Raw genomic sequence first — 23594 nt, forward strand, 5'->3', positions numbered from 1 at the left:
CATTGGTGCTAATGAGGATGTCATTGTGGTTGAAAGGTCAAATATTGGATTAAAAACTGTGGGGGAAGTCATTTGTAATGATTGGAGACTACATTTTCAGCAGAGGGCAGAGAGTCAGTGGCTTTTTATTTCAGCCATTCACCAGGACCAGGTGATCGCACTGATTATTTCCTCCTATCTTGTTTAAAGGGTATTGATTGGCTGGAAAGAGTGCGAGAAATGTCTCGGTCCTGCAAGGGGCACATTCCTGTATCTGCTCTAGACCCCTACACACCAGCCCCGTCCCTGAATATACCTTTAGTAAACTTTCCAATAAACATTTTAGTGTTTTTTTTTCAAGATCTAACATTCTACTAAATGAGCATATTTCTCATATATGAGTACATTAAATGAAATAACTTAATGAATATCATTAAAGTAGTTTTTCCAGCCCTTCATCTATTTTCTCTGTTGATACAATTATTTTTAACATTGAAACACTGAATAATTAACATCAACAGGGCACAGCTGACTCTAAAATGGTTCACATTAATGATTGAGGGTGTCCTACATGATTTACTTAAATATAAAGTAGGTCGTCAGTCATCAGAGCACAGTTCTGTTTAGAAGTAGGAGTGTTAACTCCCATTCTGGCACACTTACATTGGCTTCCTGTATGTTTCAAAGCTCTCCATGGCATGGCTCCCTTTTACATTTCTGAACTCATAACACAATACTCTACACCAAGACTACTCAGATTGCTCTCATCAGTCCCTCAGTTCAGGCTCAAAACAAAGGGGGACAGTGCTCTCCCCCTCCTCCAGGTCCGCTGAGTCTGTTCTAGTTTTTAAAAACCTTTAGAAGACCCACTTGTACAGCCTGGCATTTTATAACTTGTTGCTCAGCTCCCATTGGTTTTATTTGTCTCGTAATTTGCTTTCCTTCGAGAACATCTGTTTCTGTTTAATACATTTTATTTTAACTGCTGTTATCTGGTTTATGTATTTTATGTATTTATTACTTTGTAGCTGTCATTTTGTAAAGTGCTATATAACTAAAGATCATTATTAATATTATATTATAATTTACCAAGGTACGTTAATGTGGCTACAGTAAACAAGTGGTTACCTCCAGGAAGGCAAACAAATTGCAAACAAAGTGTAGAAAATTACAAAATAGAAAACACTGAAATATTTCTTTTCTCCCCACATATATTACCACTTCTTTCTGAAGCATGAATTACCCAAAAGTATGCCTCCTCCAGGAAACAGAAGTTCACAACTTGTCTCTCCTCTCTCCTTGTGTTGCTGGGGAAGAACAGAGGAGTGTGTTATGACTAACCAGTCGGCCTGGCGAGTGTGTATTACGTCAAAAAGTCACACACTCATCAGCAGCCTTCTGTACCAGCTGAATGTGCATTCAGTCAAAAGTTAGGGTGTAAAGACTAGTCATTACACTGAAACTGTTTGACACTAAAGCTGTGTCTTTGTTTAACAATGCACAGTAGAGACATACAGTACATCTTAACAAGTGGGGTGTGAAGGGACCATTAATCGAAGCACTGGTGCACAGAGTGACGCTGTCATTCCCTCCATCTAACAATGAGTGTGCAAAATGAATGCCACATGCTCCACAAGAGCTTTACTGATACTGGGAGATTATTTTACAACATAACAACCAAGTGGCTACATTATCGTTGGTTTAAATTAGTAGTTTCTCTACCGCATATACCACATCCTTCCCTTTTTAATATCACAGATAATTTTCCTAAAAAGAAGAAAGTTTTGTAGTTTATAGACCCTTTTCACAGCAGTCATTTTGACTCCCTGTTGTAGGTGAAACGCAGATGTAACTCAAATCATGCCCCCATGTTATTTAAGTGCCCCAACAAGCCATGTCACAGAGTCAGCGTGCACCCTGCCCCGGACCCTGCCATCATTAATGTCATTCGTTACCCCCGCGGTTTTCAATGTCATTCATGTCAAAATGTCATCAATGAAAAAAGCTTATTAAAAATCTAATGTTTTGGTCAAAGAGCTTTGTTAAACTTCATTTATTTACTCTGACATGTTTTCTTACCTGGAGCTACAGACTGAGAAAAAAGCTCCACCAAAAGTGCCTTCTAACATCTCTAAAGCCGTCATGTGTACACACAGTATTTTGTGTGTTTACCACTTGCAAACATAGAAAATAAGACACTGTTGCTTAACGAGCATTCTGCAGATTGGAGCTATTTCTCAACAAACAACAGCTGGGCCAGTGAGCGTAAGCAGCCTCTTTAAAGTCCATAGTGAACTTGTCAATTTTGCACACGTTGCTTTTAAGTCCTAAACAAAGCCCAGCTGATACTTGTGTAATTGTCTGGGAAGCTGTTTCCTCTTTCGGTGAAGTTTTCCCCCTGTTTTCGTCTACGCTAAACCTTACCAATCCCTCTTATGAACACTGAGTACTGAATCAGTCAGAAGTGTTCAGCACTCGCACTAACAAATCGTTTACACTGAATCCTTAAACTGAACTGACTAAAGTGCTGTCGTCATATAACATGCTAATTTGTGAGCTTTAGAGGTGACGGTCGGCAGATTTGGTTACATTTGGACAGAGCCAGGCTAACTGTTTCCTCTTTTTTTCCAGTCTATATGCTAAGCTAAGCTAACTAGGTACTGGCTGTAGCTTCATATTTACAGTACAAACAAGAGGACATTAACAATCTTCTCACCTGTTTGTTCTTGGCACAATACAAATCAGCAAAATTGGTATAATTCAGCATAATTTCCACCATAGATAACAGTATTTTCATGTATTTCCCATAGAAACATCAAATGAATTTAAGCCACAGTATTAAACCAAAAGTCAGGTTCCATATGACCCAAACCGTCAGACAGTGAAATTTAAATTAGTGCAAATTATAGTCAGGTTCTTTAGCAGCTCCCTGATCTAGTTTCATATTGCCAATATAAGTCATGATTAAAGTGATGTTTAAATGACACGACAGGCAGCAGGTTTCCCAGCAGGCCCACTCTTACTCAGCCTCCATACACTGATGAAGAACAGCCTCAGGCCAGGCTAGAGGCTCAAGGTTACATACCTGTGATCTCTCCTCACAAAGAAATCAGCAGCACCCATCTTAGAGAGATAAACAGTACTCAGCTCTGCTTGGATGGAGGCTGACTCACTGGCTCAGTCTGTGGAAATGTCTGCTGTTCCTTGGCCACTGCTTGAGCTCTGTTTTTTTTCTGTGATTTCTAATCTGCAGTAAATGGTGTTGCTGTTTGAATCTGCTCAAAAATACCTGTCTCGTGGTTTGGGAGAAACCATTTTGAATCAGAAATGTCAGGGTCTGTTCACACTCGCACACCGACACAGCTGTTGTTTTTGTCAGTCAACTGCTATGACCTTGATAAATGACTTGCAGATGCATAAAGAAACATCTGATGTCTCTGTTTTCTGTGCTGGCATGTCCACATCGATCAGACTGTACTCTCTGATTACGTTGCAACAACCTGATAATGTCCAATAATCACTGTTTGGTTCTAACAATGTTCTGACATCGTTAAAAACCAAATTTGTTTCCTTCCACTTCACACTGATTGACTCTAATATCTCTCCACTCATCAGCTTTCAAAATAACAAGCCATGAGATGTAAACAGAAGTCCTTGCTGGCTCGGTAGATATTCTAGTTGGCTGTAAAAACGAGTTGCATTTCATTTTCATACTTTGGTGGTGGAGGTGATACCTAGCCCTGTTAATTATTCATGTGTGAGTAATGTGTGCAGCTGTTCCCTTCTCAGACAGAACGAAGGAGGAGAAGGTAAAACTGATCTCTAATCCATAGATTGAGGCAAAGCAGTGGATGGATGGAGATGCAGAGGTGGCTGATGGTGATAATGTCTTGAGACTCCATTGTTAGTGTCACACTATGAGGATCTTTTATGTTAATTTTCTGGCTCTAGGGATGACAATTTCCATCCCTCCATGACTTTGGTCTAGACTGAAAATATCTTGACAACTGGATTGTCATGACATTTTTTTTTTCATGGCATGTCTCAGCAACTGTTGAATGGATTGCCTTTAAATTTTGAAAAGGCATTCATGGTGTCCAGAGGGTGAATCCTAATAACTTAAGCGATCCTCAGACTTTTCCTGTCGCATCACCAGCAGCTCAGATATGTCACGAATCCAATGAAATATTTCAGCATTTACTCAATGGACCAACACCACATTTTGTACAAACGTTTGCGGTTCCCAGAGGAGAAATCTTAATGACTTTAGTGATCTCCTGATTTTTCCTCTTGCACCATGAGGACATTTTGTGTGAAATGCCACTTAGCAAATGTTAGCATGCTAGCATGCTAAATTAAGATGCATGTTAGCTTGCTGATGTTAGCATTTAGCTTCACACAACACACTGTAGCATGGCTACAGATCTGGATGTTTTTTTTCTGTGAATATGTGAAAGTGAGACAGAAGAGTATGGTTCATAACATGCCGTCTGCACCTGATGTTTACCACTGGAGAATCTAAATCTGCAAGTTCCACATATAGCCTGGAATATTAATAAGAAGAGTACTGAGCCCTTTCTATTTGCTCAATCCCCTACTCTCTTTTACTTGAATCTTTCTGCCTCCCTCTCACTCTCTTGTCTGTTTCCTCAATAGGAATACCTGTGCCCACTGAAACGGTTTGTGTAGAGGAGCATGTTGTGACAGCCATGTCTCTGGAGATGGAGAAGACCATCACCAAGCTGATGTACGACTTCCAGAGGAACTCCACCTCTGATGATGACTCTGGATGTGCACTGGAGGAATACGTCTGGGTTCCACCCGGCCTCAGTCCTGAGCAGGTACATAAACTCCACAGTCTTTATTATATAGTATGTATTCAAGTCACACATTTGACACCTCCGTCGCTCCTAAATGCTTCATTAGCTGATGCTTTTTTTCCCGGCATAGCCAGACCGGATCAAATTGAACCGAGTCGGTCTGAATGATTTAATTATTTGGATGATAAAATATCTGTGGTATTTTTCTAATACTCCTGAAATGGAAAATTAACTGATCTCAGAATAAGGCAATTGATCATTATTGTTTTAAGCTCCCCTTCATGGTGTATTCAGTCTCTTTGGGATGGAAGGGGGGAAGAGGGAAGGGCAGGGATGAGACTGAGACTTGGCTGTCAGGCGTTTCTTGGAAGACTAATTGAAAGGACATTTTTCAGCTGTCAGTGTTAAAGTTAACACAGTGTAGGGACCAAGTTCACAGTCAGACAGGATGACAACCATAACCAAAATCACAGAAAGGAACCACAGAGTGATACGCCGAAGACTTTGCAAGAACAGATGGCAAGTAATTCATGAATTAGATAAATGTTGTATGGATTACTTTGTTATTAAAACATGCAATTATGTATTAATTGACGTATTATATATTGAGATGTGCAGTGTTATTCATTTCATTTCTTTTCATCCATTTCACATAAAGAAATAAGCATTTTTCCTCATGACCATCAAGTAGATGACTGTATCGCTTTCCTAAAAATATGAGAGAAATACGTCACTTTAGAACTGTTAACATATCATAATTTTTCGACAATTTGTTCTGCATTTCCCAGTATATTTAAACCCAGAAGACTGGAAGTAATTTGAGTTAGTGAATCTTTGGATGAATCTAATTGAAACTGTGTGCCAACATCCCTGTGTGGACTCATTTGCAGTTTAAATGCCTTTTAATTGCATGCATGACCAAGCTACTGCATTCAATTGTGCACATCCAGAGTAAGATCGTTCATCTTTTTTTTTTGCCGTTGTTTTCATCAGTTCTGACATAAGACAAACAGAGTCAGTTAAACTATAGAGTGTACAAACAAACAACCCGTCTTTATTTAGAAAGGTCAGCACTCTGATGCAAGAGGCCTGTGCTCTGTTAACAGATGACTGGCTGGGCTGATAACAGTCATTTTCTCCAGTCAACCATCTTGACAGGATGCTGAAAGAGGCTGCAGCCTCTCTCATCCAGCAGGGGGTGCAGCCAATTGTAGCTGCCTGTTGCTTTTTTTAATGCACTTGAATGTAACAAATTTTAAGCCTGTCACTTTGGGTTTCTCTCTGCACAGTGTCATCAATGTGACTCGCGTTTTAAAAGAAAATCATCATTTCACGCAGTACAGTTCATTGAGCTGTCAGAAGTCAAAATCCCTGTTTTGACTACATTGTTTGTGACAATGAGGCTGATTTGAGAGGAGGATTGGCTTAGTGAAATCACTGGCCCGATTTCCAGCAGATACTAACTGTGTTCATAAAAGATTATCTAAGGACTTTCCTAAAAAAAAAAAAAAAAAAAGAAAAATGTAAAAAAATCACTTTTTCGAGCATCACAGATGTTAATATTTGCTGATTTTCTTAGTCCTCTATGATAGTGAATTGAATACCTTTGGATTTCTGATTGATGGTCGGCAAAACAAGCACAATGAAGATGTTACTTTGAACTCTGGGAAATGCAGCAGGATGAGAAACAATCAATTGAGTAGAAAATACAGAGCAGATTAATTGAAAAGGAAAATAATCATTATAGGCAGCCTGACAATTTCCCATGTTTGAGCTCAAAGCACAGGAGGGCTATTAAAGAAAGTATTACAATGTTTCTTATAGACAACAAAGAAGAAATGAGAGTGACTATTTAGTGATTTACTTGTCGTTGTCCATTAAATCTCGTCTGTTTCCTCTCTTTCCGAGCTCTTCTCATTTAAAGGAGCAGATTTTGTAGAAAGGTTCCTCACCCCAAATGATCCTTACTTGCAAAACTGGCATAAAGCTCGGTGTCCCCCTCCACAGGGTAGAATAAAATAAGTGGGTGGGTTATAGAGATTCTCAGGGGCAGCACTCGGAGACACACTGCCTTTTCCTCACACTCTCCACCCCACTGATTATGTAAATTGGGTCACAACAGCTTCAGCAAATAGATCTTTACGCTGCACTGAACACTAGACCACTTTGTGTCAAAGGCTGTTTTGCTGAATATCAGACACAAGAGACAAGATTGCGTTCCTTTCTTCAAGTGTTTACTTCTCAAACACCAATCAAGGTCTTCTCTGTTCCACCTGTTAACATGCAAATACAAAAGGAGGTTCAGGCAATGGATGCAAAATCCTACTGCATTGTGAATCCTAATTGCAGTACCAGTATGGGTAACTGAGATTTCCTTTAAGCACTGTGAATGTTAACCGTTGAAAATTGAAAAAACCTGATGCCATTCAAGGTCGTGTCGGCAGCAGCAGCACAGAGCTCGTTGTGCCATACACTTCAAATCCCAGACACTAATTTCCAAGGGCCACGATGATGGAGCACAAAACAAAAACAAATTCTATTGGCATGAAGAGCATGATAAATTAATTTGAAAGTAATTTCAGATTAATTTAGAAGGGTTTGACACTATGAATGAATTAAATAAAGATTAGATTATGTAAACTAGCCTCCCTCTGCATAATGGACACTAGGTCACCACTGCATAAGTTAGCTCTGTAACATATGTAAAATGGCTAGAATCAATATCTTTTACATTAAAAATGGATCATGTGACTACTTTTATGTAAATGGTGCGTTTTAGCATCTTTCAGCTCATTGTTTTGATTTTTCTTGTCACAAGCTAACCGTTTTGGTTCACTCTTACAGCTTCTATCAGCGTTGTTTTTGTTTAATAAACTCTCTGCACACTCCATGCCCTGCACCAAACGGCAGACAGTTAGCTAATAACACAGTGGAGCATTTAGCAGTTAAAGAGCCAGATATTTATCTCAGGATTCATGGCAATCAAAACCAGAGCCAAAAGGAGTGTGAACATCGGCCAGAAACACAATTTGAGATGGATGCTAACGTTGCTTCATGTATGTCGCCATTTTATGTGTTGTGTTTGCAGCTCATGTCTGCTTTTCCCATGTGGCGAACAAGTCAGTTATTGCAGGTTTAATATTTGAACACTCTAAGGCAGTATCACAGCCACATGTTTGATGTTGTTTGTTGCAGGTGCATCAGTATTATAACTCCTTGCCAGAAGAGAAGGTCCCCTATATAAACAGCCCTGGAGAGAAATATCGCATCAAACAACTGCTTCACCAGTTGCCACCACATGACAATGAGGTAAAACGGCAGATTTCTCATTTACACATGAACAGTTTATCTGTGTTGTGACGTCCAGTAGTTTTTGTGATGCCTGATGATGAACCGTGTTGTTCAGGTGCGTTATTGCAACGCTTTGGATGAGGAGGAGAAACGAGAGCTGAAGCTCTTCAGCAACCAACGGAAGAAGGACAACTTAGGCAGAGGCAACGTCCGTCCTTTCCCCCTCACCATCAATGGGGCCATCTGTGACAAGGTAAAATCAACACCTAGCCTTCTGTCTTTTTGCCCTCATGTCCTCCATTTCTCTTAAATTATCAAGGGCCAACACAACAACTTTTAGGCCTTCTGTCTATAGAAATTGAATTTTCTACTCTATCTGTATAATGCACCCCATTTTTGAATTATACTCTCTGTGTTGCCTGTCAAGGCTTCTTTTTGATTTTCTATCAGACAGATGAAACAGATATAAAGAAGAAAACATTTCAGTTTTGATTTAGAAAAAATAATAGTTATTTCAAGTACCATCTTCTCACTCTCACTCTCCACGCTCTGCCTCTTCTACCACCCCTACTTCACCCCTTCCCTTTCCCTCCCTTTATTTTCCTTTCCTCTCTTCTCTTTTCTCATTTGTTCTCTCTTCATTTTCTTTCATTTCCCCTCCCTTCCTCTCCTCTCCTTTCCTCTCCTCTCTTTCAGTGTGGTGGTCAAATAAATGGAGGGGACATTGTGGTTTTTGCTGCGAGAGCGGGGCATGGAAAATGCTGGCACCCTCATTGCTTTGTCTGCTGCATGTGTGAGGAACTGTTGGTGGATCTCATCTACTTCTACCAGGATGGCAAGATCTACTGTGGCCGGCACCATGCCGAGAGGCTGAAACCCCGCTGCTGTGCCTGTGATGAGGTGCGCCTGTCTGGGCCCGGAGCCCTTCAGGGTTGGAAATGGCTGAATGGTTCATAGCTCAGAGACTTGGATGTGTTTGAAACTAGTCTGGAGAGAAAAGATGTCTCAGGATTCTTGCCATGCCTCAGAGAGACTGCTTGTTTTCTAATCGTAATATGTGGCAAGCAGGCTTGAGATAGCAATAATAATAACTCTGGCCACAGTTGTCTGCACTAATTGAAGTCTAGCACGGCTTGTTTACTTGAAGTATAGTCAAATCAGTAGTTCAGGTGTCCATTTTTATTCATTCGTGGGGGCATTGTTGTTTGATACAAATTGTTTGATACGCATAACTAGTGCTGTACAACTGATATCATATCCTTATCTGATATGACACCAAGACTTCTGCCAGCTGATACTGTTAGAGGACAAAAGAGGTTACAAAAGACATTAATTTTGGATATGTTGATTAGCAACATCCAGACGTCTGAATGTCATTTCAGACATTTAGGAAGGATGTCTAGGTTATCAGAGGGTTTTTTTTTTATTGATTTGAGACCAAATGTCTTTTTTTCTTTAGATGACATATCCAAGGACAATAGTTCCCAACAAATCTGAGGGATTGCAAGGTGATACAAAGATAAAAAGGATGAGGATAAGGATAAAAACAAGAATAAAACAATTCTCCTCAAAATAATGATTGTTTTCTTCTTTAAAACTATCCAAATACAATAATCAGAGAGGGGGAAAACTCAGAGACACGTGCAATATGTGACCGGCAGGTGCAAGAGTACATTGCTTCATTTTAAGGGATCAGAAGGGACAAAAAGGTTAAGAACCACTGTCCTAGCAGTAGCAGAAACAAATAATGAAAATAATAATGGGGCCCTGTGATATAAATTATTCACTCATTTAAAATGACCTCCATTCAACTTTATGGGACCTCTGTGTAGAATATTCTTGCTGATTGATGTAATGTCTGGGTCACGCAGATAATCTTTGCTGATGAGTGCACCGAGGCAGAGGGCAGGCACTGGCACATGAAGCACTTCTGTTGCTACGAGTGTGAGACCACCCTCGGCGGCCAGCGCTACATCATGAAGGACGGGCGGCCACACTGCTGCAACTGCTTCGAGTCCCTTTATGCAGAGTACTGTGACGCATGTGGAGAACACATAGGTACAGCACATGTTAACTTTTTTGTTTTATTGCTGCTTTAAGTCCTCTTAACATATATGAGCTGTTACCAAAACACGTGGGCATATTTTTCTTACACTAACATCACAGAAAACCTCAAACAGCTATTTATTGTAAGTGTGGGTCTTATCAGCTCTGTGAGTCTGGTGTGCCACAGCTGTGGAGAGGCGGAGTCAGTGCAGCGAGATGTGGATGGTTATTATCATCCCAGGCTCTAGTAACAGTGAAAGAGTGTGTTTCAGAGGATGCTCGCAGTTATATCCAGATGGGAGCTGTGAAAGATGATTACTTCCTCTAGCTGGGGAGCAGGGATGGCGAAATGTGCTCACAATGTCGTACAAATCGAGTGATCGTGTATCGGCAAAGAATCATAAATTCTTTCTTTTAGGAGAAAAAAAAGCTCTGTGTGTACATTTTAGTCCATGTCAGAACTCAGACTTTGAGCTGTGTTAATTAGCTGTGCAGACTTTGCAGAATAATATTTTTACAGTAATGTTGGAGATAGCTGCCATCACATTACCATTTTTTAGCAGTAAAAGCCAGACTCCTTGTGTATTACACTTGTTTCTGGTATGTTATAAAATTACATTTATTTTTTCCTATCTTACCAAAGGCATTGACCAAGGCCAGATGACGTATGATGGGCAGCACTGGCATGCAACTGAGGAATGTTTTTGCTGTGCCCGTTGCAAGCGTTCTCTGCTGGGCCGCCCCTTCCTACCAAAGCAGGGTCAGATCTTCTGCTCACGGTCCTGCAGCGCTGGACAGGTGGGTAACCAAATATATGATTGCAATATTATGGAACAGTTCTCTACATTTTTTTAAAACATACATTAAAGAGTATATCTTAGCAGTTTAATAATTGTGCTCTGTACTCAGGATCCAGATGAGTCTGACTCCTCAGACTCTGCCTTCCAAAGCGCCCGTTCCCGTGAATCCCGCCACAGCACCAAGATTGGGAAAAAGGAGCGCAGGAATGCTGAGCAGGAGCGACGGAATGCCGAAGCCCGCCAGTCAGCTCCTCCGCCCATGCCTGACCGTCTGTCGGCTGAAGGTGAACCCCTTTCTGTTCAGATGGACCGCTTAAGTCTCTCATCTAGCCAAACCCCGAGCAGGACACCTAACCGCACACCCAGCCGCACTCCGAGCCGTGCCCCGAGCCTTAACCAGGTGTGGATGAGCCGGGATGACCCCTACGTCCCTGGTGTCTATGAGGGCCCCCAACGGGAACCCTCCCCCACACCAACACCCATACATCTGCTGGGTCAGTGCAACCTCAGACAAGGCTACAATCCAAACGCAAATGCGCATCCTCCAGCTCAGAGTCCTGCCAACCCAGTGAAGAGGCCTGATTCTTGGGGGAAGGAACAAGGCAACGCCAAGAGGACCCCTATGGCTGCTCTGAGGGGCCACTCCTTTAATGAAAACTGGACCCACCACAGCCAGGATGAGTTCAGGCCCAACAAGCTACGCACCCAGATGAGCTTCAATGAGATGTCTAGCCAAAACCAGGGCTTCTCTGACAAGAGGAGCATCAGCCTGCATGGATTCCAGAGAGACGGCAGACCCCCGCTGACCCGGAGGAACCCAATCAATGCCATGAGCTTCAATGAGCCCCTCACTCCTCTCGAGCAGACGCCTCGTGGATCAATGGACTCTCTCACTATGTCCAATGCCACAGGTACAGTGATGTAAATGATACAGTATGACATAATATGCTATAATGCAAAGAGACTTGAAAATGAGATGTGTGATTTATTGTTTTAGCAGGTAACTCTCTGGATGGGGTCAGCAAACGGCAGGAGCATTTGTCTAGGTTTTCCATGCCCGACCTGAGTAAAGACTCAGGTGTGAATGTGTCTGAAAAGAGCAATATGGGCACCCTCAGCTCCTCAGTCCAGTTCCACAGCACAGAGTCACTGTCCTCTTCTCGCCCCTACAACAATAACATGTATGCCCCGTTGAGAGTCGGCTACCCGCTGCAGTACTGGGATGGCCCGCAGCCGCTGGGCTTTGACGGCAAAGGTCGTGTCGGTGTGATGGGCAGCAATGGAAACCTGCGGATGGCTCCCATGAGCGACAGGATGCCCCGCAGACACATCAACGGGCAGGAATCCGTGTCACAGCAACAGCAGCCACAACCAAGACGCCGCAAGCACCACCGTGGAAACCATGGTAATGGGCAGCACCGCAGCAGCCGTCACCACAAACGCTCACGCCGCTCACGCTCTGACAATGCCCTGCATCTGGTGGCTGACAGGCCCACTCAAATGGTAGAGCTGCCCTACCGTCGTGTCCAGGAGGATTACGATCGCTTTCCTTCCAGTAATGCTGCTCGGGAGTTGTTTGGTCTGGAGCCAGGCAGTTACAGACAGCAGCCCCACCGGCCCTGCCCTCGCACCACCTCTGATCTCACCCTGCAAAATGCTGGCTGGCAACCTGTTGGGCTGGGTGGGCCATGCTGGGGCGATGGTTACATGGAGACTGCTGACCCCTGGTGCTCCAGCTGCTCCTCTTCCTCCGAGTCTGAGGGAGATGAGGGTTATTTCCTGGGTGAACCAATCCCTCGGCCTGTGCAGCTTTGCTACATCAACAATGAGGAGCTGCGCCATCGCTACACTCCCTCTGGGATAGGTGGCCACCACGGACCTCTGCACGGACCGATTCATGGCCAGCTGCACACCCGCCAGAGGAGGAAGAGCAAAAACTGCATAATTTCTTAGATATAGAGCAAGGAGGTGGTGAGGGATGAGCAGGAGAGTGAAAGAGATGAGAGAGAGATGAGAGATATGAGAGATATGAGAGAGAGAGGGGGGGGGGGGGTGAGGAGACGGTTAAAGCAACAGAGAGGTGGAACAGAGGGAGTGGGAAGGTGAGAGTGAGACAGCTGACAGTGAGAGTGAATAGTGTGTTTGTGTGTACGAGTTTATGTATGCGTGTGTGTTGGGGTTGAACAGAGAAAAGGCCTATTTTTTGTGCTTGTGAGCTTACACAACTCTACACCGGGTAGTGTTTGTGTACACCTACACAGAATGATCTAATCATGAGAGGAAGCTCAGCTGGCTTACACAACAGAAATGTTTACAATGATAGAGATCAACTCCTCTGACGGTACCAGAAAGCACTGATGAATTTGACCGCTGAATATACCGCGGTCAAGGTAAATAACGTGTCTGTGCGTGTGTCCATGTTACTGAGAGATTGAACATTTCCTTTACAGTCTGAAAAGGGAAGTAAAACTGGTCAAACTGCAGCGATCTGACTGTTCATGTCGCAGCTCAGTGACTGAAGCCCTGGGCAGTAAAACTTATTCTATGTGGACAAACCAGAAATCGTGTTGGGATAGTGAAAGTTACGTGCTAGATTCCAAGCTATGTCATTGTTTACCTCAGTGGAATCCAAATGCTGCTGGAATATAGTGTTGGCTCGCTAGCCCTGTTATCACCTTGTACAAATAGTCTGTTGAACTTTGTGCTCTACATAGCAGCTCTCCATGCTTTACCAAGGACAGAGTGCTGGACAGCCTCTGCTCCTTGACCATTCAGGCACAGTAACGTCAGGTATGGTCCCGTTTTCTCTTCTGCAACATGCTTTGTTTTTTGAGAGTTACCTATAGATGATTAAGAATAAGAATAATGATAATAATGCTAACAATAATAATAATAATACTGCAAATAATAATTATAATCATATTAAAGAATAATACCTGTTAAATGTATATATAGTAATAAACTTAATAAAGTAATGGATGTAGTAATGTAAATGTTATGTACATATGGTCTTAAATATTTATATATTTTGTAACTAAAAAAATCATTATTTGTATAACATGATGTAGAGATAGGGAGACTTGCATGTTACTTTGTTGTTGTTGTCTCATACTGAAAATAAAGTGTACTTCAATGAACAACCAGCGAGTTGTATCTAGTTCTCTGGTTGGTCGTTACTTACTTCTGATTGGTCAGCATAAGTGATGAAATTAGCCGTGCCCCAGATCTAAACTACATACTGTTTCGCTGAGGTTATGTAGAAAAGTGACCAAAAAAAAGTCACCATTACTTTGTACACTATAAATCTTTTTCACTGCAGACTTTTTTACTTGTCATAGCAGGACGGCGAAACAAATTTCATTAACAATGGCTCAGTTCCATCAAGTGTCCCAGCGAGCAAAGCCTGAACTGGTTCACATGATTTGAATATAGTCCTTTTTAATTTCATCAATTACACCCAATCTTTTCCTGCCATGACATGCCAAAATGTCAGCTGTAAGGTCTGTCGTCCCACAATTCAGTGCAAGATGGAAATGGAGGAGCAGCTCACAGGGACAAAAACACACTAACCACAAACTACAGCTGAGACTGATGGGAATGTCATTAGTTTTGCAGGCATATGGTCAAAAACCAAATATTGGACAAATTAGAATTTCGATGTGATGATGGAGCAAGAGGGATAGTGAGATGTTTAGATTTTTTAGTCTGGACCAAAGTGTATTAAATCTTTGAAGAACAAGTTTGATTTCCAAATTAGCAATTTGACTGACATCTGTTGGTGCACATTTTGTGTCCTTTGCCAGTGAAGTGGTTGGTTGAAACGGTGAACTATAACAAATGCTTTGCAGCACATGATGTGTCCAGTTAGACTATAGTATGGAGTCCGTGCACAACAGTTATCTCCCTGCTAATAATGCTAGCGATCAAACTGTAGAGCCGAATGGATACTTGATTCTTAACTGGGGCCATAAACCTTATAGTTTCAAAAGGATGCCTAAAATGTGATGGAGATGGAAGATTGGAAAATATTGGTCAAAACTGAGGCAGCAGTCTCCCAACTTGTAGGCCTTGTTATGGGTCAAGCTCCAAATACACTAGTTAATTCCCATAATGCAACTGTATAGCAGATTTCATGCAATGTGCCCGTCTTTCTCTCCATTCCTCCAGTTTAAAGCAGGCTTCCAGTTTTAAAAGTGTAGCCTCCAAGCCCAAACTGAGATAACCCTAATGACATCACCATGACATCACAGTTATTGCTCAATCTGGGCTTTTTGGACATTTTTTTGACATATCATCATTTCTAAGCAGCAATTTCTTGTTATTTTATTGGCTGACATTGACACTAATATCAATATTTCTATAAGCCAATATCAGCCACACTGTTGTATCAGTCGGGCTTTACAAAAAACATTTCCTCATTCTATAAGGATCCTAAACAACAACATGTAGCAAAGTCACCCACTGACCCATTAATGTACTTTCTGCTATGACCCAATTTCATCTTTTCCATCTAGCCATGAATAAGTAATTGATTTTGATCTTTAACACGTTTAATATGCCGTAAATAAAATGAAATGATTGAAAAGCGAGTGATCACACATTAAGCACAGCAGTCAGGTGTCAAAATACATTTCTGACTTCTTCACAAGGACACTTAAAGCAATACACTGTTATACCTGTCTTTCTTGTATCAGCATCGTCATCATTACATTTTCAAAATTAGAAGCAGTCTCAAATGTCCAATTCCCAAGCAATGTTTCAGTTTCCATTTCCACCAGCGTTGCTCGGTGCGGCACCATAAGGCCGAGCACAGAGAGGGACTACGTCTAGGCATCATACAAGAATGTACAAGATACTGGGGAAAAAAAGCAAACGCAGCGTTCAATCATCTACAATAAAATTCTCAACACTTTTTCCCAGTGGTCTCATTGCTAGGGAGAAGCAAGGCACAAGTGTGTGTCTGATTAGTGAGACAGCTCCCTGGAGTCATAGTCCTCTATAAATTTCTCCATGGCCTCCACGCAGCGCGCACCGATGTCCCTGAGGTTCTCCTGCAGCGAGGACTGGATGGGACCCTCCAGGGACGTATCCTTTGCTATCAGCATCTTTGACACAAGGCCAAACATTTCACATTCCTGGTAGTACACCTGTCAGACACACACATACATTGGTTTTAGGGGAAAACGAGCGAAGGGGGGGGGGGGAGCAGGAAAATAGACAAACAGGGGAGAAAGTGGGAGTGTCGGAGGGAGAGGAAGAGACAAATTAGTTCTTGTCATGCGTTTCCAATTACCACTGAATGTATTAACAATCCGTGGAAACGCTCACATGCAAACTGTTCACAAGTATTGTGCCTGTATATGGATTTTTGTGGACATTTTTGCATCAGCTACCTGTTACCAGACTGCCTCTCTTGCAATGCCTCTATAATCTTGCAACCATGGAGATATGAAAAGCAAGAGGTCATCTTTTCCGTCAAGTGGGTGGAAAAACACACACGCACGCACGCACGCGCACACACACACACACACACACCTCTCACACAAACACACAGCCGATGAGCCTCATGTGATGTCTGTCACATTGAAGACAGCATTAAAGCACGTGTCAGAGCCTCTTGTGATACAGGTGAGCCGATTTAAACAGCCTTGCTTTTAGGTTTTTTTGCTCCATTAGAAAACAAAAAAAAAAAAAAACCTCATCAGTCACGTCAGAGGATCACCAAGATCTTCTTTGTCAGGCTCAGCAAAGTGAAAACAGTAATGACACTCAAGTTGCCTCAGGCTCAGCATTTCAAATCTAATGTTTAGGCTGCAGAAAACAAATCTTTTTTTTTTTTCCTTGTCTCTTGTCTCCCAGCGCTTTCCAAGATCTTTCCTCTGTCACTCTCTCACTAATCCCAGCTCCTCTTATCGCTCCTCTTCCTCTGTCTGTTTATAACCAACCCTTCCCCCAAAGGTGTGAGTGTGTTTGTGTAATGTCACTCCTTTACCTCATCTATCTCTCGCCTCTTCTGTTGGATGGCTCTGTCTCGTGCCACCGTCTGGCTCGCAGTTGAGGGGAGCTCCCTGTCCCAGCTTCGTTCTCTTTCTTTGCTTTTGGTCCCCCTGTGATCTCTCTCCCTGCTTTGGTTCCTGTCACTCTGACAAAAGTGAAGGAGACAAGAGCCTGTAGTCGTCATGACAGTTGGCCAAAGACACAGGTGCAAACACTGACGATGGCTGAGCTGCTAATGACCACAAGATCACTACAAAGAAGTTCCTCATTTCAACTTGTAACATTGAGATTAGTGAATTATAAATTCAGAATTTGTTCTGACTGCACATGTATTCATTAGCAAACAGGTAAATCAAAATGGGGTATTAAGTAAAAGTAAAACTGGTGTAAAACTTCCTCACATTTCATAGTTCAAATCTGGCCTTGTATATGAAATTTATATATAAAATGTATACAATTGTTTGTTAATGATTTAGAGCTCAGCTAGCTCCTCAAGCAAAATAACCAAATTCATTTACCCATTAATGCAATAGGCCTAGCCGCAACTTCAAACTAAACTGCTTTATTGAACCCAACTGCAGTTCCTCTGGCAGTTTTAGCATCCTTCAGCTCAGTGTTTTGGCTTTATGGCCCACAACTTTGCGGTTTTGTCTCATTCTCACAGCTTTAATCAGCGTTTCCAGATATAGCAGCTGAAAAAAGAAAAATCTGTAAAAACACTCTACATTACCTGCCGAGCACAGACAGACACAGTTAGTGACTAGCTGTTGAAATAGTGGAACATTTAGCGCAATAGTTCCCTCACGAGTTGGTAGGGACCAAAAACAGAGCAAAAAGGAGAGTAAATTACTGGATGTGCATTTGCCAGGAGGCCAGAAACATGACTCCAAATAAAGTTTAATGTTGCTCTGTGTCAGCTACATGTGTAAATAGGCAGTGTTCGCTAATAAATTAGCCAAATTAACTAATTAAAAGGTGAAAAAATGTCAGTGTTGTGACAAAAAACAGTTAATGCAGACTTAATGACTCACTTTCTTACTCAACATTTAATAAATCTGCAGTTATAAATGTTAGTAAGTCATTAATAAAAGGTGCATATGTTTCTTACTTCCAAATTAGGCAATAACCTGAAGTAAAGAGCCAGCTAAAAAGACAAAGTTTAGCCAGAGAGGGATAAACTGGCTGAAGGGATGTCTCACAACCTGGCAACCCAAAACTTGTTCTTACTAACTACTGATCTACAAAGCATACATAAATAATGTTATTAAAAAGAAATAGCGACATAAAATGTAAATTCAGTGAAACCATTACTTTCACTGATTACATTTTTTATGGATTCGTTGCATAATTTTAATTGTGATAAGATGATTTGAAACCCATTAAAGGCTTGAACAGTAATTTTGGATCTAATTAATCATATCAAGGAGTTTAACATCATTAGTCAATGTTACTGTTGTGTTAACAGGCATTACTTTGGATGTCTAACATGCTAAGAAGATTTAGTTGTTATCTAGTGTTAGTCCTTTTATCAAAAGAGCCGTTAATCACACAGAATGTACCTTTAGGCGTTATTAACACGCCTGTTATCAAAAGCTCTGGCCATATTTATTAGCACAACACTGATTAAAATACTGAAAATCTGAAACGAGCCAGTCATTCTTTGATTCCTCTTCCTCACTTCACTTTTAACTCTGCTGCAGCAGTGACCGGCGGTGATTCATCATGTGCAGCTCTGCTCCTTGTTGTGTTTAGGTCAGCCAAGAAATTTATGCGCTCATTTGATTTCAGCCTTTTCTGCAGCACCTGGCCAGTTTGCATTGCAGTAAAGTCAGTCTCTGCTATGAGCGCTATGTGTAATGTACACATACAAAAGCACCATGTACAACGGAGAATGAAATAAAGCAGCAGATTAACTGATGGTGAAAATAATCTTTAGCTGCGGCCCTTATTTTCACTATGTTATATCAGGTTTGTGTATTACACACAACAGAAAACGACATTTCATCCCCATCACTTCATCTTCAAAATTTTATTTTCTAATTAGGATAAAACTGTCACCAGCTCGTACAAATCATATCACAATAACAACATTCAGACTGTGCTGGCCTACATCAAAATTATACTTTGGCAGAAAAATGTGTTCATTAGGTCATTTTTAAAAGAATTTGCAGACAACTACATGTTTCCATGTTTCATTAAAAAGAGGGATAACCAGGAGGGGGAAAGCAGAGCAGATTTTCTGCTTGTAAACTTACGATGAACTGGATGTCCTTGTCTCTGCTGGAAGTGGACCTGGATAAGAAAGCTCTGGCAGCTGGAAAACAGACAAACCACACGGTGAACACAACATCACGACACAGAGTTTATATTTACGATCGGAAACAAAGAGGCTTTTCTTTCCATTTACTATTCCTGTAGGGACTTACAGCATCTACAGTACAGGAGTATCACTATTGAGTCAGCATTGACGTTTAAAGCGTTTTAATCATTCTCTTATTCTTCAGCCTCCCGTTAGGGTTAGGGTAAATATATAAATATATATGTATAAATGTAAGTATTGAGATCTAAAATCAATTTATCTTACGGCAGAGTTTGCTGATATTTGGGAATTTAACTATGCTATGTTTAACTCTATGTGAAGCAATAGTTTTGTTATGGTTCATTATATACTGCTGGCTGATCTCTCCCTCTCTTTCTCTCTCCCTCTCATATACACACAAATCAGCGATGAGTCACCATCATCGCACCATCACTCAGACACACAAAAAACCTGTTCCACATTCACACATACACAAACACACACCTCCACAGTGCTGCAGTGTGCGCACACATACAGCGCCTGAGTGCAAGAGAAGATAAAAACATACAGTACCAACAACTCGTCCGTTAAAAAAACAACATTCCACTTTATAACGGGGAGAGATCAACAAAAACACGGACTTCACAGTTCATGCTAAAACAGACAAAACACGATTGTAACACATTTTAAACCCCTCACGTTCACTTCCGCATCTACTCTTCCAACTAACAATGATGATGTAATTCGCAAGTACCTAATAAATCTACCTGTAAATAAATATGCACAGTTTACATGAGACATGCACTGTATAACGCCTGGACTACAATCAATTCACTGGTATAAGAGCACTGACATAATCCCTCTATTGAGTCCAGGAAAAGCTTCTTAGTGATTAGCATTATGTAACACTGGTTTGTTGCTACCAGAGTGTGACTACCTATCAACCACCAGATACCATGATGAGCAAATGCACTCCAAATATTTGTAAAGCAAAGTGTTCATGGAAATGTGCATGTGTGTGACTATACTTGCTTACACTACCACCCAATGGTCATTTGCTAAAGTGCACAAAGATACCGCATAACTTGTAGATATATAGTACATTTTTTTTAGATATCCTGTTTGTATGAATATGCTCATATATGCAGGAGGAGGCAGCAATAACATAAATATTTTCTTTTATTTATGGAAATTTTGCAGGCTGTTTGCGGTGTATTACACTGTATTATAGTGTATCTGTGCTTCTCTCACTGTGTCTTATCCCTTTACATGTGTGTGTGAGAGAGAGAGGCCGAGTGTGTTCTTCTGTTTAGGCATTCACACATTCAGGATGATCGCAGTGCTTTGTAAGGTACAGCTGAAAATAAACTTCCTGCAAGTCACAATTTCATACACTATACAGGCAAATGTGTGTTTACACCCACACATCAACGTCTCATTCCAAAAGGCATTAAAGGAATAGTTCCACATTCTTGCTGAGGGTTAGATGAGAGGATTGATACCACCAACTCGTCTGTACTGTAAATATGTAGCTACAGCCAGCAGCTGGTTAGCTTAGCTTAGCATAAAGACAGGAAACAGGGGGAAGAAGCTCGCCTGACATTGTCAAAGTAAAAAAAAAAAATCCACTGAGCAGCATTATTAACACGTGATAAGTGTTTTGTTTAATCCGTACAAAAAAACAAAGTGTAACAAGAAGTATACTTGAGGTTTTGTGCCAGACTATTTCTTGGCTGGGTGTAGTCACTTCCTGGAGTCTCTGGTGGTTGTCTGGCAAAGTTGCAGTCCCATAACTCTTCTGGGAAGGCTTTCCACTAGACTTTGGGCCCCTGGTCTGACACAGTGCGTCCATGGGCCTCACTCAAAATGCTGCAGACAGTGTGCGTATGGTACTTACTGGGCCCAGTCTGCTTATGTCATATTTGGAGTGATAGTCTGTGTGTGGATCAAACTGTAGGTAGGTAGCAAACTGTTATGGGGCTTTATGAAATATGCTACTTTTAATAGTCATGACACCAAAGATATGGAAAGATAATGTTATGGGGTGTTGATTGTGCAGTTCTTTTATAGCAGTGGGTCATTTTCGCAGCAGACATTTTGACATGTCTATGTGGCCCTGCAGCCCTTTGGAGAAATCATTAGCCTGTAATGTGCTTATAATCCTCCAACAGCCATGACAGTGTTGTCTGTGGCGGCAGCCTCGCAAATTTACATAACAGCCTTGAATTTCCTACATTAAAACTCTAGCTGTTGAACTTTGATCAGCTATAAAAGTCCTGTAGCCCCACACATAGCACAGCACCACAGGGAAAGATTGTTTATTGTGTTTTACAGCTTCAAACTGGCTTATTTACAGTGTTAGTGCAGTTCTTATAAATGGATGTAATTTTATGCCGCAGCGCATGAGAAATTAAGTTGTGAAGTGTGAGTGTTGTCATTGCTCGTGCTATTGTTTTCACAGACTTTTGCTGCGGATATAAACTTACTGTTGTTGTGTTTTGGGGATAAACTTCCATCTGCGCTCTCTCTCTGCTCGTATCGCTCCTTCTCTCGTCCCCTCTGCTTCAGAGCGATGTAGTGAAGTTTAGGCTGGAAATGTTCTTTCCGATGGAAGTTAGCCCGGGGGTTGAAGTGGTGGTACCTCTGGTTGCTAAAGCCAGGTTTGTAGAATGAGTGATCATCCCTTGAAAAACTAAATCATTTGACAGGGACAAAAAAAAAAAGCTGTGAGAGCAGCCAGAAACACTCTAGATCATCAATTTCTTGCAGGGAACTCTTACTGAGGTCGGTAGAATCTCCCTGCAAACTTGGGTTTGTATGAATTAGACATCCATGCCCTGGGTCTGGATGGACTTCGCACTCTCCTGATCAGCCTCGCCTCATCCTGCACCGACAGGGGTGAACCAATGCATCACACTGCAGTCCTTTACAAAGATGGCACAGCAATCACACAGCATAAGAAGTTCATTTTGAGACGTGACATCTGACAACGGGTCGCACCTTAGCGGGAGACAGGGAGGGCCTCTGGTCAACAGGCACATCGCTGTGTTCACTGTGCCACGACATGGAGCCCTGAACAGAGGAAGCACCATTTTTAATGAAAAAAAACTTTTCAAGCAAAAATGAGGATTTCTTTTCTCTGAATATCTTTTGGTCTGGAATGAAAAAAATAAATGTTAAGTCCTGTTTCCTTGGAGTCCATTATGATGGACAATGTTCACTATTTTCTGGCATTTTTTATACTACACAAATAATAGATTTGTCAAAAAAAAAAGAAACAGATTAATCGATAATGAGCTGCTAGTTGCAGCCCTGCATATATTACAAACAATACTGATTTCTTAGGAAGATTTGGGTGCTGTTAGTGCTCAGAAGTACACTGGATTTTCAAACTGTACATCTAAGCCTTAAATAGTTGTAGACCAAATTCAGAGAAATCTATTTTGCATCACTTTCCTGGATACATCTTATCGTTATTACTCCGTTGCAGTTGAAAGTGAGCCTGTTTAGTGCTCAGAAGTGTTCAGTCACCCTATCATTAGTATATTTCTGTGATGTGTGTTTGTGGCACTCATTACTGTCCTCACCTGCTTAAAATGAGACTTTTTATCTCCTGTGGTGACACTTTAATATACTCTGTTATCATGTTTGTGATGTGTTGGCCTGTCTTGGCCATTTGTCCGTGACTCAGCTCTATGACTGAAAATAAAGATGGGGAGGGGGGCAGGTCAGCTGATTATCTATCAGTGAGCACATGAGGCTCGGGAGATAGCCATCAGTGCTGTGGCAGCTGCTCAGGCCCAGGAAATTGTCTTTACCTTGCTCTGATGTGTGTCCTGCAGTGGCTCATGGTCCATGTCTGTATGTCCGCAGCGCTGTTTGCTCTGTACGAGTGTCACGCTCACTTTCTGTCGAGTCCAACAGACCAGGAAGCGCGTGCGACCTCTCAAATGACTGTCATCGGAGAGAGAAATCTTTTCATTTGTCTCCCAGTTTGCACCGCGCGGACAAAGTTTCAAAGATTTATCTTTTACTCAAGCTGAATTTCTCACGTTTGGGCGACAAACAACCTGTCCCCTGTCTGGTTTCCGCAATAAAATAACGCAGCATGTTTTTACTTCCTTTTTCGCCCAGCCGTCCAATCAGCGTCAGATCGCGGTCATGTCAGTTTTATCAAAAGTGAAAACAGGGGTTTCCTGAGAACACGCATGCGCAGTTCACCCCACAGGTTGTCACCTGTTCGCACCTTTGTGGTTCGACGTGAGTGCGCAATGAGGATGAGGAGGGAAGACGTTTAAAACGTGATCTTTGAACCCTGACAATTATAATTTAGAGTTAAGTTCTTATAGTATGTTTTCCTAC

General features: G+C 41.6%; 2 protein-coding genes across 2 annotated transcripts; one reads left to right on the forward strand and one right to left on the reverse strand.

The window, feature by feature from the left end:
• Positions 1 to 4688: 4688 nt before the first annotated feature.
• Positions 4689 to 12889, forward strand: LOC139209935 (prickle-like protein 2). Its single transcript, XM_070839844.1, has 8 exons — positions 4689 to 4820; positions 7995 to 8108; positions 8206 to 8343; positions 8787 to 8990; positions 9962 to 10148; positions 10780 to 10934; positions 11046 to 11847; positions 11937 to 12889. Exons 1-8 carry the CDS (start codon positions 4689 to 4691, stop codon positions 12887 to 12889), a joined length of 2685 nt encoding a protein of 894 aa, XP_070695945.1.
• A 2462-nt stretch (positions 12890 to 15351) lies between these two features.
• On the reverse strand, positions 15352 to 23389 carry LOC139210272 (periphilin-1). Its single transcript, XM_070840287.1, has 7 exons — positions 23051 to 23389; positions 22233 to 22304; positions 22013 to 22116; positions 21719 to 21924; positions 19189 to 19247; positions 16929 to 17078; positions 15352 to 16083 (listed from the first exon to the last, which is right to left on the reverse strand). Exons 1-7 carry the CDS (start codon positions 23087 to 23089, stop codon positions 15901 to 15903), a joined length of 813 nt encoding a protein of 270 aa, XP_070696388.1. The 5' UTR covers positions 23090 to 23389; the 3' UTR covers positions 15352 to 15900.
• Between the last annotated feature and the right edge of the window lie 205 nt (positions 23390 to 23594).

The sequence above is a fragment of the Pempheris klunzingeri genome, chromosome 11 (assembly GCF_042242105.1).
Source record: "Pempheris klunzingeri isolate RE-2024b chromosome 11, fPemKlu1.hap1, whole genome shotgun sequence".
Lineage (NCBI taxonomy): Eukaryota > Metazoa > Chordata > Actinopteri > Acropomatiformes > Pempheridae > Pempheris > Pempheris klunzingeri.

Coding starts and splice junctions, on each gene's coding strand:
- LOC139209935 (XM_070839844.1), top strand. CDS start 4,689: ATGTCTCTGGAGATGGAGAAGACCATCACCAAGCTGATGTACGACTTC. Junction 8,991..9,961: donor GCTGCTGTGCCTGTGATGAG/GTGCGCCTGTCT, acceptor TGGGTCACGCAG/ATAATCTTTGCTGATGAGTG. Junction 10,149..10,779: donor CGCATGTGGAGAACACATAG/GTACAGCACATG, acceptor ATCTTACCAAAG/GCATTGACCAAGGCCAGATG.
- LOC139210272 (XM_070840287.1), bottom strand. CDS start 23,089: ATGGACCATGAGCCACTGCAGGACACACATCAGAGCAAG. Junction 22,305..23,050: donor AGGACACACATCAGAGCAAG/GTAAAGACAATT, acceptor TCCTCTGTTCAG/GGCTCCATGTCGTGGCACAG. Junction 21,925..22,012: donor GGGAGATTCTACCGACCTCA/GTAAGAGTTCCC, acceptor CAAATGATTTAG/TTTTTCAAGGGATGATCACT.